Source organism: Rhagoletis pomonella, unplaced genomic scaffold, assembly GCF_013731165.1.
Source record: "Rhagoletis pomonella isolate Grant_MI unplaced genomic scaffold, Rhpom_1.0 Rhpom_scaffold_00002, whole genome shotgun sequence".
NCBI classification, from domain to species: domain Eukaryota; kingdom Metazoa; phylum Arthropoda; class Insecta; order Diptera; family Tephritidae; genus Rhagoletis; species Rhagoletis pomonella.
In genome coordinates, this window is record NW_023458556.1 from 839,210 (window position 1) to 855,198 (window position 15,989).

General features: G+C 34.4%; 1 protein-coding gene across 2 annotated transcripts in view; it reads left to right on the top strand.

The window, feature by feature from the left end:
• LOC118757431 overlaps positions 1-15,989 on the top strand; it is a 57,100-nt gene that overhangs the window by 27,895 nt on the left and 13,216 nt on the right. For both annotated transcript variants that reach the window (XM_036492145.1, XM_036492152.1), the window contains exons 3-7: positions 2,244-2,427; positions 4,997-5,179; positions 5,284-6,444; positions 9,995-10,367; positions 10,564-10,788. In XM_036492145.1, coding sequence (XP_036348038.1) covers positions 2,244-2,427; positions 4,997-5,179; positions 5,284-6,444; positions 9,995-10,367; positions 10,564-10,788 — 2,126 coding nt within the window. The remainder of the gene's footprint in view (positions 1-2,243; positions 2,428-4,996; positions 5,180-5,283; positions 6,445-9,994; positions 10,368-10,563; positions 10,789-15,989) is intronic.

Below are 15,989 nucleotides of genomic sequence, written 5' to 3' on the forward strand. Positions count from 1 at the left end.
GAAGATGAAGATGAAGATGAAGATGAAGATGAAGATGAAGATGAAGAAGAAGAAGAAGAAGAAGAAGAAGAAGATGAAGATGACAAAAAAGATGAATGATAACGATTAAGATAAAGATGAGTAGACAGTTAGGATCGACTTGTAATTCTCGCAGAAGATTTCAACGTCAACTTTTCGCTGGCCAAATCTGATGAACTGACAAATTTTTTTAAAGAAAAATTTTCATTGGAAATGGTTAATGGTAGAAATGACCCAACAACCAAAGAAGCGTCTACCATTGATGCGGTTTTTTTTTTCAGAAATATTAATAATATTTTCATATCTTACTTTAGTTACCACAATCTACTAGTTAATATTGTAGATATGGATGTTTTCTCAGCCATAAATAATAATTAAACTTTGCAGTTGGTTATAAAAAATAAAAAAAATAAAGGTCGTTAAAAAAAATTTAAATAAATATGTTTTTTGTATATTAGAAAATATGTGCATGTGTATTATTACGCACACTTCTTTCTTTCTGGCCGCTTTCCCCTATTAAGTTTCACTTCTTCCGCGCTTAGGGACTACACGCTCTGAGTTTTTTGATCTTCCTTGTTTTTGTACTGTTAAGTTCTTTTAGATTTTCCTAGTTTTTGCAACATATGACTCCGGTCACAGGAGAAGTAAACAAAAAATGTAAAGGGAAAATATCTTTTCTACGTCCTATCGATTGCACGCTTCAGATACATTAAATGACTGGATCTAGTGGGCATTGTGCATACAAGTAAAAACTGTTCTTCTTCTGCCTGGAAAATATTAATTCAAAATGTAAAAATATCCGGTCAAAATATTTTACAGGGTGGTCTTGAACCGGAAAATGAAGCTGAGAGGTTAAAAGTAACTAAATTTTTTAAAATATACACAAAAATTACAAAATATGCACTGAATTCAATAAAATACGATGTTTATTTGACGTTTTGATCTTTTCAAGCGTACACCACAGTGGCCGCCACCTCCGAATGTACTTCTGCCATAAAATCCTCTTCGGCGGTGAAGTAAAAGTGTAGATCTCTCCATTTGTGTAACAACATCACGAAGCATATCACGAATTGGAGGAGAATATCGGCACATAGAATTCGTTTAAGCACCAAGCATTCATTTATTGGAATCAATTGTGGTTCCAAGAATTAGAAAAACCGAGTCAATCACCCTAAAACTATGTTCACATAAACCAAGTACGTTCACATTTTCTTTCGTAATTTCTATAGATATGTGATTAGCACGTGTGCGTTCGAGTGTGCGGTTTGTATTTGATTAAAAAAATAATAATAATAATAATTTCTTATCTTTAGACATTTTTTTAATTTCCTCAACAGTGGGGACTAAAATAAATGGGAATTCTTTTCTTCATTTGGTTCTTGATTTATGATAAATTATCTAATTTCTATTAAATTTACTTGAAAATCAATGTTTGTCAATCAGAAAACTTTGTTCTCTTAAGAAGATTCCCAATAATAATTCCCAGTTACTTATTTAACAACTTTTTCATAGTAACTATATTTTATAGGTCCGTTAAAAACCCCAGAACATAAAAAGAAAATGCATGGGGGGCACTAAAAAATCTTTAGTATTAAAAAATGGTTATATAAACTATTGGGTATTGTTATTGGAAGTCTCCTGAAGAGAACTAGAGTTTTCCGATCGAAAAATATGGGTTTCCAAGAATTCTATACCATTTCTACGAAAAGTTCTTTTTTCCCCATATAAAATATTTACATGGAATCCTTCGAGCGCTTTGAGCGACCTCTAAATATTTTTTCATTTCAAATTAGAAATAGGGGTATTTTTCGATATAGAACACTCATATGGGTTTAGAGCATTAAAATTCCAGACTTTACTTTTTTTCTAGCCCTAATGTACGTGCCTACTTACATATCGCTGGTCCTCTGCAATAACGACGCATTTAAAAATTCAAAAAATAAAAACTTTACTTCTTATTTTAGTGAGGCGTAGACGTGGATTAGATAAGGATTACAGACATGAGCCTCTTAACAGTAGCAAGGAATTTTATTTTTTGAATTTTAAATTGTGCCGTTATTGCAGAGGATCACCGATATGTCAATCGTTAGTTTTTAGTATACCTTATATGTATAAAAAACTAATTTTTTATGATATAATCTGTATAACTAGTTAACAGTTAATAAATGTAATATAATATTTTAATTTTTGTTCTACTATTATTCAAATCTGCAAATATGTATTAGTGCAAACACTCAAATGGACAACGATGTTACACCAGTCTACTTGGCAGCGCAGGAAGGGCATTTGGAAGTGCTGAAGTTTTTGGTTCTTGAAGCAGGCGGTTCACTTTATGTACGCGCACGCGACGGCATGGCACCGATACACGCTGCCTCCCAAATGGGATGTCTGGATTGCCTTAAGTGGATGGTAAGCTCAAAAAACTGGATAACGTTAAGACCTTTTTTAAATCAGTGTCAATTCTGTGAAGAGAGTTCTGGATTAGTCTAAGTGACGATAGAACGAGTTATTTATACGCACATAGGCAGCGAAATTTTGTTAGCGGCGTGGTCATAATAACGGAGTATTTGCATGGCAAACCCGAGATCTCCCATTCTGCCACTTAGGCAATTTTTATCTTAAAGCTTGTTTTTCGCTATGCAATATTTTGACAACAAAAGTTGTCAACATATTTTGACACAACTATTTTCTCTTTAATATGTGCCGTTACCGATGATACGCATCACCCAGTAGAACTTGGGAGCATCGTACGATTGCTCGGTGAGTACTCCCTTGGGAGTATACGAATACTCCCCATTGCTCCCTATGTATAAGCATGTAATTTTGTATACTCCCTTTAACATTGGATGTCCTAGGAGGGGGAGTAATCCCTTTTACCTCCTAAACAAGCAATCGGGGAGCACACACAGAATTATCATCCCACAAACCTCCTAATGGAGCAATACGGGAGTACTCCCTTAGTTACCTCCCAGAAACCTCCCAAAAAGACAACAAGGGAGTGCACATAGAAAACATCCCACATTCCTCCCCAACGAGTAGTAAGGGAGTACTCCCATAAGAGTCATCCCGGAAACCTCCTGTACGAGTAATAAAAGAGCGCCTCTATACTCCCGAATTCCTCCTCATGGAGTAATGGAAGACTACTCCCACATTGCTCCATAACGAGCATTTTACATAAGCTAAAAAGATTTTGCTTTTTACGCAATTCATTTATTTAATTTTTTAATCATATACATATATACATACTTATGCACATAAATACAAGATTTAAGCTGATTATTACAAAAACAGAAAAAAACATAAATAATTATTATTACAATATTAACTAAAATTAGAAAACGGATATCGAACAGTAATGACAAACTCAAACATTATACATACATACATATATACTTTTATACAATCCACAAGATAAGTGTGGCGAGGATGATTTCCTGGAAAAGTTATTTAACTTGTATTCACCCGGGAGTGGCCCAAACTATTCACGCCTTGAAAAACTTCCGGCTGTACCCAGTAAGTTTTCTGGGCGGGGCAAGATTGCAACGCTAGAACGTAGACGCCCTAATTGCTGGCCCCGTAATCTGAAATATATTTTGAGTTAAATAATACAATCATTTATAAGTTTAAACAAATGCTATCATACATACCAGCGGCTCTAAAGATTTGCTCTCCAATTAATTTCATTGTTGCCTGATTTAAGTTTTTCAATTAGAAATACATATGTATGTATATAAGTATGAATGTACACATCAGTTATCTGTTTTGCTTTCTTCATACATTTTCCAAAAACACAAAATTATGTTGAAGAAGGTGCGTATAGCTCTCCTATCAATTAAAAAGAATACTCCTGGATTGCTCGCTTAGGAAACATCGATTTTTGCTCCTAAGCGAGTAATAACGGAGTACAAAACCAACAAATCTCGCTTATACCTCCGAAATCATGTATCCCGGAGGATACTTTTATTGCTCACTTGGGAGATCTCCCATTATACTCCTAAGTGAGTAATACAGGAGTGCAAAACCGACTAATCTCGCTTATTGCTCCCAAATCATGCCTCAGGGAGCATTCTTTAATTGCTAGCTTAGGAGATGTCCCTATTGACTCCTAAACGAGTAATAAGGGAGTAAAAAGTCCACAAATCTCTCTTATTGATCCGAAATCAGGTCAAGGGGAGTACTCTTTTATTCCTCACTTAGCGAGATCTCCATTCAAGTTCTAGTGGGATAGTTGGGTAGCTGGTGAGGCCTAGTCTTCAGTCTACCTTTGAGGGCAGCCGTATTTCCGATTCGAGTTTCCGACCCGTCGTCATTACTTTGATATGTGAGGCGGGCGAAAAAACATAATTCCCGCTCCGCGCTGTCGATGAACTCTTTGGTGGAGTCGAAGATGCCGAATTTCCGATCCATGGCCGCATTGTATTACGTGTACTACTTAGTTCCAATGCAAGAGCAGCAACAGTCTTAAATATTCCATATCGAGACGCGGCATTAAATTGTATTAAATACGTTATAAGCTGCTAAAGATATTGTGACATTTGTCCATTTCCAGATACATAAATATATACCTCTAGTTTGTTAACTGGTTAAGCAAAGTTAGTTTAATTATGAAAAGCGATTCAGATGTGTATTTTTTTGGCATGGCCAACGAAAAGCATCATGCACTCGTATTTCAAAGTTTGATGTACAGATACTCAACACAATAGGTTTAAAATGCCTCGACGGTCTTGTGGTAATCTCATTCAGTAAATAGTTACTACTGACCACCCCCTTAATTAGCTTAATTAAGAAAAGAACCCCAGCATCTAACTACGAATCTGAAACATCGGCTAATCTATAAGCGTTGTACGGTGGGAGATTTTTAGTCGAGTGCCAATATACATTTACTAGAGAAAATAAAAGGAACTTTTTTTATAGAATAATTTAGCTTTAATGAACATTGCTTGTCCGCACTTATACAAATGTATGAATATATATTTAGGTTCAAGACCAAGGAGTTGATCCCAATTTACGAGATGGGGATGGTGCTACCCCCTTACACTTTGCTGCTTCACGAGGTCATCTTTCCGTCGTTCGCTGGCTGCTTAATCATGGTGCAAAGCTTTCCCTGGACAAATATGGCAAATCACCAATTAATGATGCCGCAGAAAATCAACAAGTAGAGGTAATCTCGTCAAAGAATAAATACTTACTTGCATTTTTGACTGCTCTCCTTTTTTTACATTTCATGTATTTTCTCTTATCATCTCACCAATTGGTTAAATAAAGTGTCTGAACGTGTTAGTGCAACATGGCAGCTCGGTGGAGTACAGTTGTCGTGACAAGAACCCCTTGCAACGGCATAAAACTTGTTCCTTATCTAGCAAGCAACTGCAGGAGACGCAAAACTGTAGTTTCAATGGTAGCGACAGTGTTAACTGTATCGGCAACTGCTCTCATGGGAGCTGCAATTCAAATAGCAGTAAACAGACTAGCCGCAGCAACACCATAAAATCAAAGACATCGTCGACTTTAAGCTCAGACATTGAGCCATTTTACTTGCATCCACCATCTAGTATGATGGCTCACAAACGTGTTGACGCGTTTTACGCACACTCGCAACAATCACGGTCATCTTCTGAAAAATTGTACAATAGTCAAATGGTGCCGAGCGATGGCTTGTATATCAATCCAATGCGTAATAGCTTCTTCATGCCCCCCTCACCCACTGGAAGCGTTTCGGGAGAATCATTCTTTCTTCACGATCCGCAAGAGCTAATTTATAATCGGGTGCGAGAGTTGTTTGACTCGGACTGTAGCAGCGTTAGGCAATCAAAGCCCAAAATCAATCGACACAAATCTCTAACTCAAAATAAGAACAACAAATCGAATTCAACAAACAATGCTGTGACCGTACAGGCAGATGTCCACTCAAGCTCAAGTGGCACTGGAAGTGGATCCGAGGAGTCTATTTCAGTTTCAGTTCAATCAAGTATGAATTCGCCCAAGGCAAACAATCTTCGGAGCCACAGTTTCAATCTTCATCCAAAGTGCAACAATCAAATAAGCCGTCGTGATCAAAATTTAAAAAACAGCATTGGTGTTAAAATGAGTACCAACAAAATTTCAAAAATAAATGATAATATAATATCCGGGCTCAACTACAATAAAAATAATATCTGTAGCAGCAACAACAATATAAAGAAAGAGAACCAAAATGAAATTTCAAAACCATCGAACTCAAATATTTTGAACAATGAAAAGCACGCGGCGGAAAATGCGCACGATCATGATTACGAGGATATATACTTGGTGCGTGAGGAAGCTCGAAAAAATCAACACAAATTTGCATCTGGCCGATCTCGGTCTCGCGATAGTGGTTCACATTCACGTTCAGCTAGCACCTCCTCAACTCGCAGTACAGATGTCGTACTCCAATACAGCAATCATGTAAGCCACCATACACTTACCACTTAGTTTGCAGAAGTAGACAGTAAAGGACAATGCTTTCGTTTCTTTCAAAACAGTTTGGCCTTGCATAGTGCAAAATATGTTTGATGTTACACTCAAATCTGTAAGAGTGCATGTTTTTAACTACTTATCCTCCTTGTCTAGCTCACGCATTTCATATTTAATATTATCGTCTTAAGCAACGATTTGATTTTCAGGGAAACCATATCATCGACAGTGCTTCAAAAGGCAGAGAATTTGCCTTTTTTTGATCTTAGAGTTAAGAAACAACAATGAATATTCTTACCGGTTTGCTTTCATTTCAGAATCGAAGACGGAAAAGGAAATGGGCAATCAAAAGGCGACATTTTTTGCTAGAAACGAAAACACCATTAGTTGATGAAATTCTTGAATCTTATTTCAGAAAGGAAGCACAGTTTCATCATTGGCAAATTTAATTGAATCATTTTAAAGTATATTCCAAATGACATTTGAAATCAATGATATTGGTATTGATATTTTTGAAAAAGATGAAGTTAAAATTACATGCTTTTGAGCAAATGTGCAAAATTTTACAACCAAAAAATATTCAAGTTTTGTCAACTAAGCGTCCCAAAATTAGACTAGAGTAAACTATGGCGGCCGCCGTAGCCGAATGGTTGCAGGTGCGAACTTCCACCCTGTAGAACCAAGGTTCGAGCCGTCGCACAGTGCTTCCCGTCCAAATAAAATGTAGGCAAAAATAGAATTATGGACGGATTTAAATTAAAATTCGCTTCTTAGTAAAATTGAGGACGCTGAATTCAAAAATGCAATTGGTTTTTGGATAACTTTCATACTTTCACTGTAAATGCAGTTTGAAGTTGAAAATTTGGGTTCTTGTGGCTTTTACATAGGTATGTACATATAGTTCGTTTTATTTTCAAAAGTGAGGTGTCAAATGATAGTAGTTGTGCAATAAAGTTTTTTATTTTTGAAAAGGGTTGCCACCTGTTAAAAATTTTATTAAAATTATTTAATAAGTTAAATGAATTAGATATTACAATATGGGTATCAATTGAACTAGTTTTTAAAATACTTTAGCTCTAAATGACACGCAGAAGGGTTGCCACATGTTTAAAAAATCAAATTCACTTTAATTAAGGGAATAAGGTAACTGAAATATGTATATATGTTTTTATTTCTTCTTTTGAAAGCTAAAAGCCCGTGCTATTTAATAAAATAATAAAAAAATAACCTGTTTTTACATATATTTTTTATTCATTCCATTAAAATTTAGCAATTTTTTAAATTTTGTTTAAAAAAATAGTTTTTTTAACACCGCAGTGACACCCTGTGTTTAATTTTATTCCAAAATTTTAGTTCCAGTAATTCTCTGCTATCTATATGGAAACAAGAAACGTCAAATCAACATTTTATTTCAAAGAATATATTTTTGACATTTTTTCTGCGAAGAGCTTACACCTGGGTATGCTTTATTAAAATTCTGAGTATAAAATCTGTCGATTTTAGTGGCTTCCTGGCGTTATATAATTAATTTTTTGGGGAAATGTCTGTTTAATTCTTTTTAGTGGATAAATTGTCTTTACAAAAATACCAGCCAAGTTCACATTGCAGATAACGAATTTTTCGATTTAGGCGGCACTGTGCGCCGTCCATTTCATTATAAAATATTGTAGGGTTGCTGCGTGTAGCGAATATGCTTCTGAGTGACTAAGCTTGGCGAAAGGCGATTATGACAATGACAAGACAAGAAGAAGGGTATTTTTAGTAGACTGATTCTGGTTTGCAAAATTTGCATACTTATCCGATATTTTGTGAAAAAGTGAGTGAAGAGGTTAAATCATGGTAGTCATTTCTGAAAGGCCGAATCATAGTTGGTACATGACTCGCTGGGCACTTTTGAAAAGCTATTTAGAACCACAGCAAAAACCTTCATATAAAAACTTAGGCTTCCGCTACTTTTCCACTAATGAAATTTTCCCTTTCCGTACTACATACCAAATAAATATACAGTCAGCGTCAAAAATAGGAATTTCCTGACGTTTTGACGATTTTATTTATTTATTTTTTCCATAGCAAATTTTTCTTTTTTTTATAAAAATGTGGTTCATTCAATAGCAAAAACCAGAAGAACAATTTTTTTTTTAATTTCATATAGAACTCGGAAAAATTCTAGAAGAAATTTTAATTTTTTTCAATTTGATTTCTTGGAAAGAGTATGCAGTTTTGTAGCCCAATAAATTTTGGTATAATAAAGTGCAAGTTTCAAGTATCTAGAAATTGCCGTTGAATTTTTTTTTTCTCGGGGGCGTTGCGCATTTTTTCCATATAAAAATAGATTTGGTTCATGCGTTATCTATAGATGTATGTATATCGAATTGAAAAGTTACAAATTCTGATGCAAAAATTTGTTTGGTATTTCTTGGATTTTTCTAAATGAGTTCTAAATGAAATTGAAAAAAATTTTTTTCTGCTGGTTCTAGTTGTCGAATGAACTACATACATATGTGTATTTTTATAAAAAAGAAATTAGAAACATTTGATGTGGAAAATATAAATAAATAAATTCCTTAAAACTTCATGTTCTTCACATTTCTGATGCACATACGAACATTGATTGAACTCATCCGTCCGTATTCAGTGTTCGACTTTAGATCAACATATCGCGTACCGTCTTCAAAAGGGGCACAACGCAAAATTTTACATTTCTGAAATTATGCGCTAAAAATGTACACAGAGCTTTTATTTACATTTCAGCAAAATCTGAAGCAAATTTTTGTTATAATTAAAACCTAAGGTAAAGTCTCCCTTGCCAATATGATTATCATGTGCTGAGAAATAGTTTTTTTCGCATTTTCTGATAAACGTGTAATTTTGATTTGTGCCCCTATTGAAGACGGTGTGCTATATGTTTGTATACACTGTATTAATTTGATGTTTTTCGGACCTCATTTACAAGTAAATATGGCTTAGAAACTATCTATAGAAAATAGGTAGATCTTTACATATATATGTATATATATGTAATAAATCCTAATTTAATCAATGTCAAATCCTTACTACTTACTTTAGAAAAGATAATTATTTTTTTAGTTTTGAGCTGTTAATGCAGAACAGTTAAAATACATATGTACAGGGGAAACGCAAACCCGTGGGCTTGGGCAGTTTCTTCTCTTTTCTGAGAGCATATCGACTTACACCCGTAAAATGTTAAAAACAGAGCTAGTTGTACTTAAACTTGAGGTCATTTGATGAAAGAAGTTTATGGAAGAACAACAGTAATTTACTTTGGATGAAGTTGCAGCTTCTATGTATATCCGAGATCTCCTTAAAAGACTGCTTCATCGAGCTCACTGGGATTTGAACCTTGAACTCTGGCATACAAAGCCAATGGTCTATGCCATGTAAACTGGTGTTGCTTACTCCAACTTTTTATGTCAAGGGCAACTATTTTTGTTTGTTTGTTTGTTTTTTTTTGTTCTTTTTAGACTTGGTCATGTGGTTGTTGGTTTACTAAATTTCTATCTTTATAATCCTTTGATTGCAGAACCTGAAGAACAAACACATAAGTGACCCACTGAGTCGAAACAAATCGCAATCGGCCAATGGATTACACAGATATGAAATGTCGCACAAGGAAAGTTATACCGTTAAAAACTTGAATGTTAAGAACCAGCTGAAGACAAGTAATAACAACAATAATGGTGGCATTAAGAGCGATACGTATGAAAGCGTATGCCCAATAGAAGATATTGCGGAGCGCACAAAGCAATCACACAAAAACTCGGTTATTCGAAATAATCTGGACGGCGGCAGCTCCAACAACATATTTCAATCATCATGCGGCAATGATGGAAACACAAGCGATCGCCACTTGAAACGAGTTTCTTCTGCTCCGCCTATACAAAGCGTAGCAATTGGTATGATCCACAAAGTCGAATATACTATATACATACACATATAAATACACATTTAATGCATCTGACAATAACATTGCAATTTTCTAACTCACATATATGTAACTATATACTTACCCAATTAAACTGCAACCGCGGTACATGCATATGTGTATGTACATACATACATACATAAATATATTTTTTTTCTTCATTTCAGCGAACGGACCACCACCTCCTCCATTGCCGCCACCGGTGAATGCTTCCTTACATAAAAAAGACCATTTGATTGCAACAGAACCTGGAAGCGATTGCCTAATCAATTCAAATACCAATTTGGATTACATAGATTCCGATTCAGGCCTAGAGGTCATAGAAGAACCAAGTTTACGTCCATCGGAGCTAGTCAGAGGAAAACATAACCGAACTATGTCTACAATCTCGGGTAAGGTTTTAAATCTCCAGTAAATCTACATTCTCAGGGATAGTTCAATCTCGGTGTTTCACCGCTTTTTATAAGTTTTTTTTTTGAGGTAGAAAAATAACACCGTTATTTTGATAAATTTGTTTTTTGTTATTTTATTTATGGCCTTATAACAATTACATATATTCAACAATTTTTATTGAGCTTGAGGCCGTTTTAAATGAAAAACTGGAAAAAAGTAACAAGAATTTACAAGGCGAACCTAGCACGGTTCGTAGGCAACTGGTTGTTCTAATCTCACTGAAAGAAGACAGATGAGGAAATGTGGTGATTTCCAAAATAGCTATCACTTCTATCATTTTTTCGAAATTATTGTTGCTTTTCCACAATAGTTTTTCATTAAAAACGGCCTCAAGCTCAATAAAAATTTTTGAATATACATGCATATACATATATATTTTATTTATTTATTTTTTGTATTATATTGTATTGTGTTGACTCGCCTTTCGACTACACACCGTTGAGTCACTCAGAGTCATGCCAGAGTCATGTCCTTGTAACTAACACATATTTATTTTCACTAACACATCCAAACCGACTCGCGAAAAAAAAACGGTTACAATATGATCGAAAAAATATAATAATTTTTTACGGTTAAATTATGATATTTATTATAAAGTCCCCGTTTTAAAATGCGAACAACGCGAAGACCTTTGATTTCATTCAAATTTTTCACATAGCAGAGTCTTGTACTAAAACGTACAGAAATCGACTTGATTGTAAAACAAGAAAAGAAGTAAAAGTTCGGGCGAAACCGAACTTTATATACCCGGCGCAGGTATCAAATATCGTCGTTTCCACTTTCTCTAAATTGCCTTTGCATGATAAGCAGGGGTGTTTTTTCCCATTTCAAACGTTTTCGATGATATGCTGAGTTAGACTTAATGCTATAATTAAACCAAGTTTGGTAGAAATCGTTAAATTGCTTACCGAGATATACCTTTGTAGTCATAAAGTGGGCGGTGCCACGCTCAATTCCTAAAAGTCTATATTTATTGTTAAGATTTTGTAGTAACTATTAGCATGGAGTAAATTAGCACAGTCAGTTATGATATATAGAACTTTTCGTCCGATTTTAATAATTTTCAACGCATAGCTTTACCGGTTGGGAGAAATTGATAAATCGGTTGCCGAGATACACATTTGTGGTCAAAAGGGGGCGGCGCCACGCCCTTGATCCAAAAAAGGTTTAATAATCTAATTTTCTGATAAGTGCTTATTGTAATCGTCGATTTAAGTGAATCAGCTTCAGTAGTTACTATTTTATCGCAACTTTCATGTTTCTGTAAATTACCGTTATATGGGAGGTGGGCGTGGCTATTGCCCGATTGCAAAGATTTTCAATAGATTTCTTAGCTAGATCCTTAGCAAGGCTCGTACCGAGGTTGGTAAGGATTGGCGGAGCGGCTACTGATATACCACCCACAGTGGTACCCCGCCCACTTTCGAAAAACTTCATAATAATATTATTGTTACCGAAATTCTACTTTACGTACTAACGTACTTCCAACGATTTAGATCCCGTATTTACTGAAATATCGTAGTTCTTTAATTTTTCGGAAATACCGTTATATGGGAAGTCGCCGTGGTTACAGTCCGATTTCGTCCATTTTCAATACCAATCTACCTTGGATAAAAGGCAACCTACATACCATTAATATTTCGTTGAGATATCTCAATTTTTGCTCGAGTTATCGTGTACAGAAACGGACGGACGTATATGTATGCATTTGTCTATATCTATTTCGATTCGTTTTGGCTGTTACAAACAAACGTTATGTGAACGAAGTTATAATACCCTTTTGCAAAAGTGTTCTCGGTTATAAAAAATGTATTATGGGCGTAGCAAAAATACATAAAATAGCCGACTTAAGTTCCTTATACCTATTTTTACTATTTCTTATCCCATTTGTAAAAATAAGGTAGCATTGGTAAAAGAGATGGGCGCCGGCACAAAATTTTTAGGTCCCGAACCCGCCTATCCCGACGCTTTTCATATATGTACTGCGGGTCCCGATATCCGTCACTAAATAAGATTCACATGGTTTTAAATAATGTGCTTTAATATACTTCTCTCGAATATTTTCTACTTTTGTCATATTGAAAGATTTGTCATTTTCTGGTTATTCTGTTTTGCTTTGCCATTCGTGTTTGTCCCAACTTTTCCGCATTCATAAGAAACGTCGGCGATTTGCGATAGCGATCTGAAAATTGTCGTTAACTGTAGCTCGTTTCTGTAACTTTTCTCTACACATTATTTCTCTACTGGTACAGAATATGTATACGTCATTCTCTAAATACTACTCATTAGCAGTAAAGAACAAGGCGGCGAATTCATATCGTCGTTTAAAGTACAAAATCGCGTATCAACAAAATGCAAACCCACGTGTGTGAGACTGTATAAATTATTTTCTAGAGAGTGAAAATATTCTACTAAAATGTATTATTTAATATTGAAAACAAATTTAAAAAAAATCTGTGAAAAAATAGTGAATTTCTTCCACTAACCGTTCTAACTTGTGTGTTCTGCTAATTTTCGGCATTTTCAATTGTAAATACTACGAACCAAAAGTTGTTTCATAAAATTCTGGTTGCTCTGTCAAACAGGCACCTATTCACACATTTTGACAAAGGGGGCGTTCCCATAAAAGCCTCGTAAACTTTTTTACACAGTTTAAGACTTTACGAGTTTAAAGGAATCCTTTAATTGATACAAAAAACGAGCAAATCACCTACAATAGATATTAGTGTGGTGGAAAATTTTCGACGCTCTCGTCCCCAATTTAATAAAATTTGTTGAAAATTGGAGTGTACCTACAGTCAGCATAATAATTCCTTAAGTCCCTGTAATTATTACGTCTGACTGGTTACGTAAGTGTGGCCTATTGGCCTCACGCATAAAAAGTGCCCATCAGCTCAGACTGAGTTTTAGATGAAGTGAGCTCAAGTTCAAGAATTTGTGCTGAAAATCGAGTCGGAGCTTAAACTTACTCTTTATCCCTTAGGAATTGTTCGAATGCGAGGGGCCCACGGTGGGCAGAGTAATACACCGAGTGGTAAATACCGTGATAAACAAATCGATGGATGAAACTATTCGTTGACCGGAATTTACGCATAATATAGTCACGAAATTTTTTATTATTGGTGGATTTCCATGAGTCACAGGATGCATTGATGGAACAATAATAAACAATTATTTTATTATAAAGCCCGTTTCTTCTGATATGCATATTTTTATACTTTGTATGTAATTGTTTGAGAAAAAACATTTAAAATGAAAAAAAAATCCTTTTTTTTATAAACAAATATTTTAAAGAAAAAAATTATTAACGGATTTTTAAAAAAATTGATATCGGTTGAACGCAATCAAACCTTCTTTCTTCTGACATGTGTATTTGTATACTTCGTATGTAAAAATTTGAGAAGAAAAATTTATAAAAAAAAACATTAGCAAAAAAATTTGGTTTCGTTGTAAAGGCGATTAAACCTCCTTTCTTCTGGTATGCATATCTGTATACTTCGTACATAAAAATTTGAGAAAAAATACTTAAAAGCAAAAAAAAAATATTTTAAACAAAAAAAAATTACAAACCAGACTTAAAAAAATTGATATCGTGGTTAAGGATACCAGAAAACTTATACTCTCCCTTAAATTTCGTTTATATACACAAAAAAAAAATTAATAAAAATCATTTTTCCCTCTATATAAACTCCCGCCCCCCTAGGTGAAAGGCTGGCTACGCCCATGTATTGAAAATAATTAAAGTATTTAAACCGTACATCATACGGCCAGTTTGTTCTTTTAGAGCGCATACATGGTTCCATAATAATGATTCCAGTATCTTCATTTATGTATATTGCAACTATCAATATCTTATAAAGAGAAGTGTAAAATTAATTAACTAATTAATTAAAAGTATTTTTTTTTATTAAAGTTAATTTTTTTTATCTGAAACTAATAAAGTTAGAAGGACGAAATTCAAGGATGTAGTTAACATATTAGTCCTTGACATATATTTTATTCAAAAATAAATATTGGAAATTTACAAGGATAAAGTTTTACAAGGACATTTTCAATACTTATTCGTCCTGGTGCACACAAAAATTTAATTTTCTTTCTATTCTATAGAATTTTTCCTTTTAATTGATACCCATATATAGTTATTCTATAATGCACCGAATCTTTTGAATCATTTTTTTATTCAATCATATTCTAGGAACTTCAAAGTCCATTTAAAAAAAATTCTGACGTCAGAGAGAAAACTTAAAAACGCAGTTTTACTATATTTGCCCCGCAGTTTTGTGACTGACTGTCGCACGGTGATATAAGCCCTCGATATATAAAATTTATATCTGTGAATATTTGACAAAACAGCTTAAGTCTATCTTTCACGGACAAAGGAAATAGTTCATAGCGGAAAAGCTCTTTTTACCGTCAAAGCAATAAATTTTATTTGAATTAAAAAATACAGTTGTTGCAAACAGAAACATTTTTAAAGGTTGTGAATAGCGATAAAGTAATTTAACATTTCTTTCGAATTGCAAAATTTGTCTCTTTGACGGTAAAATATGTTTTGGGGACATAAGCTATTTTATTGTATGTCCGTGAAAGACATACTTAAGTCAAATGTCTACAGATATGTACATACATACATATATATATATGTGCATGTACAAATATTCATACATACATACATATGTGTACTCACATTGTAAATGTACCAAGCATACATATATATGCATATATATGTGTATATTTTTCAAACCCGACCAACCAAAAGTCTTACCAGATCGGCTGGTTCGGTAACTTTCCTTATTTTCCTCAACGTGTTGCATATCCGCTCCTTACACAGGTTTGCTTATAAAAACATTTAAAATACGCACATACATACATACACACATATAAAAATGTACACATACCGGGTGAGCCAAATGAAGTGAAACCTGATTTTCAATAGCAGGCCATTATTAACCGTGAGGCTGGCTTTGGTCGGCCGTCTTCACGTGCTGGAAAATCTCGCTTGCGTGACGACGAATTCTTCAGAGTAGCAACATCGTTTATTTTGGAGGCAAATACAAATTTAGAGGCAGCCATTTTGCATCTGAAAATAGTATACATCTCTTTATGCAGATTTTTTAATTTTCTCAAACTTTTAAGAGCC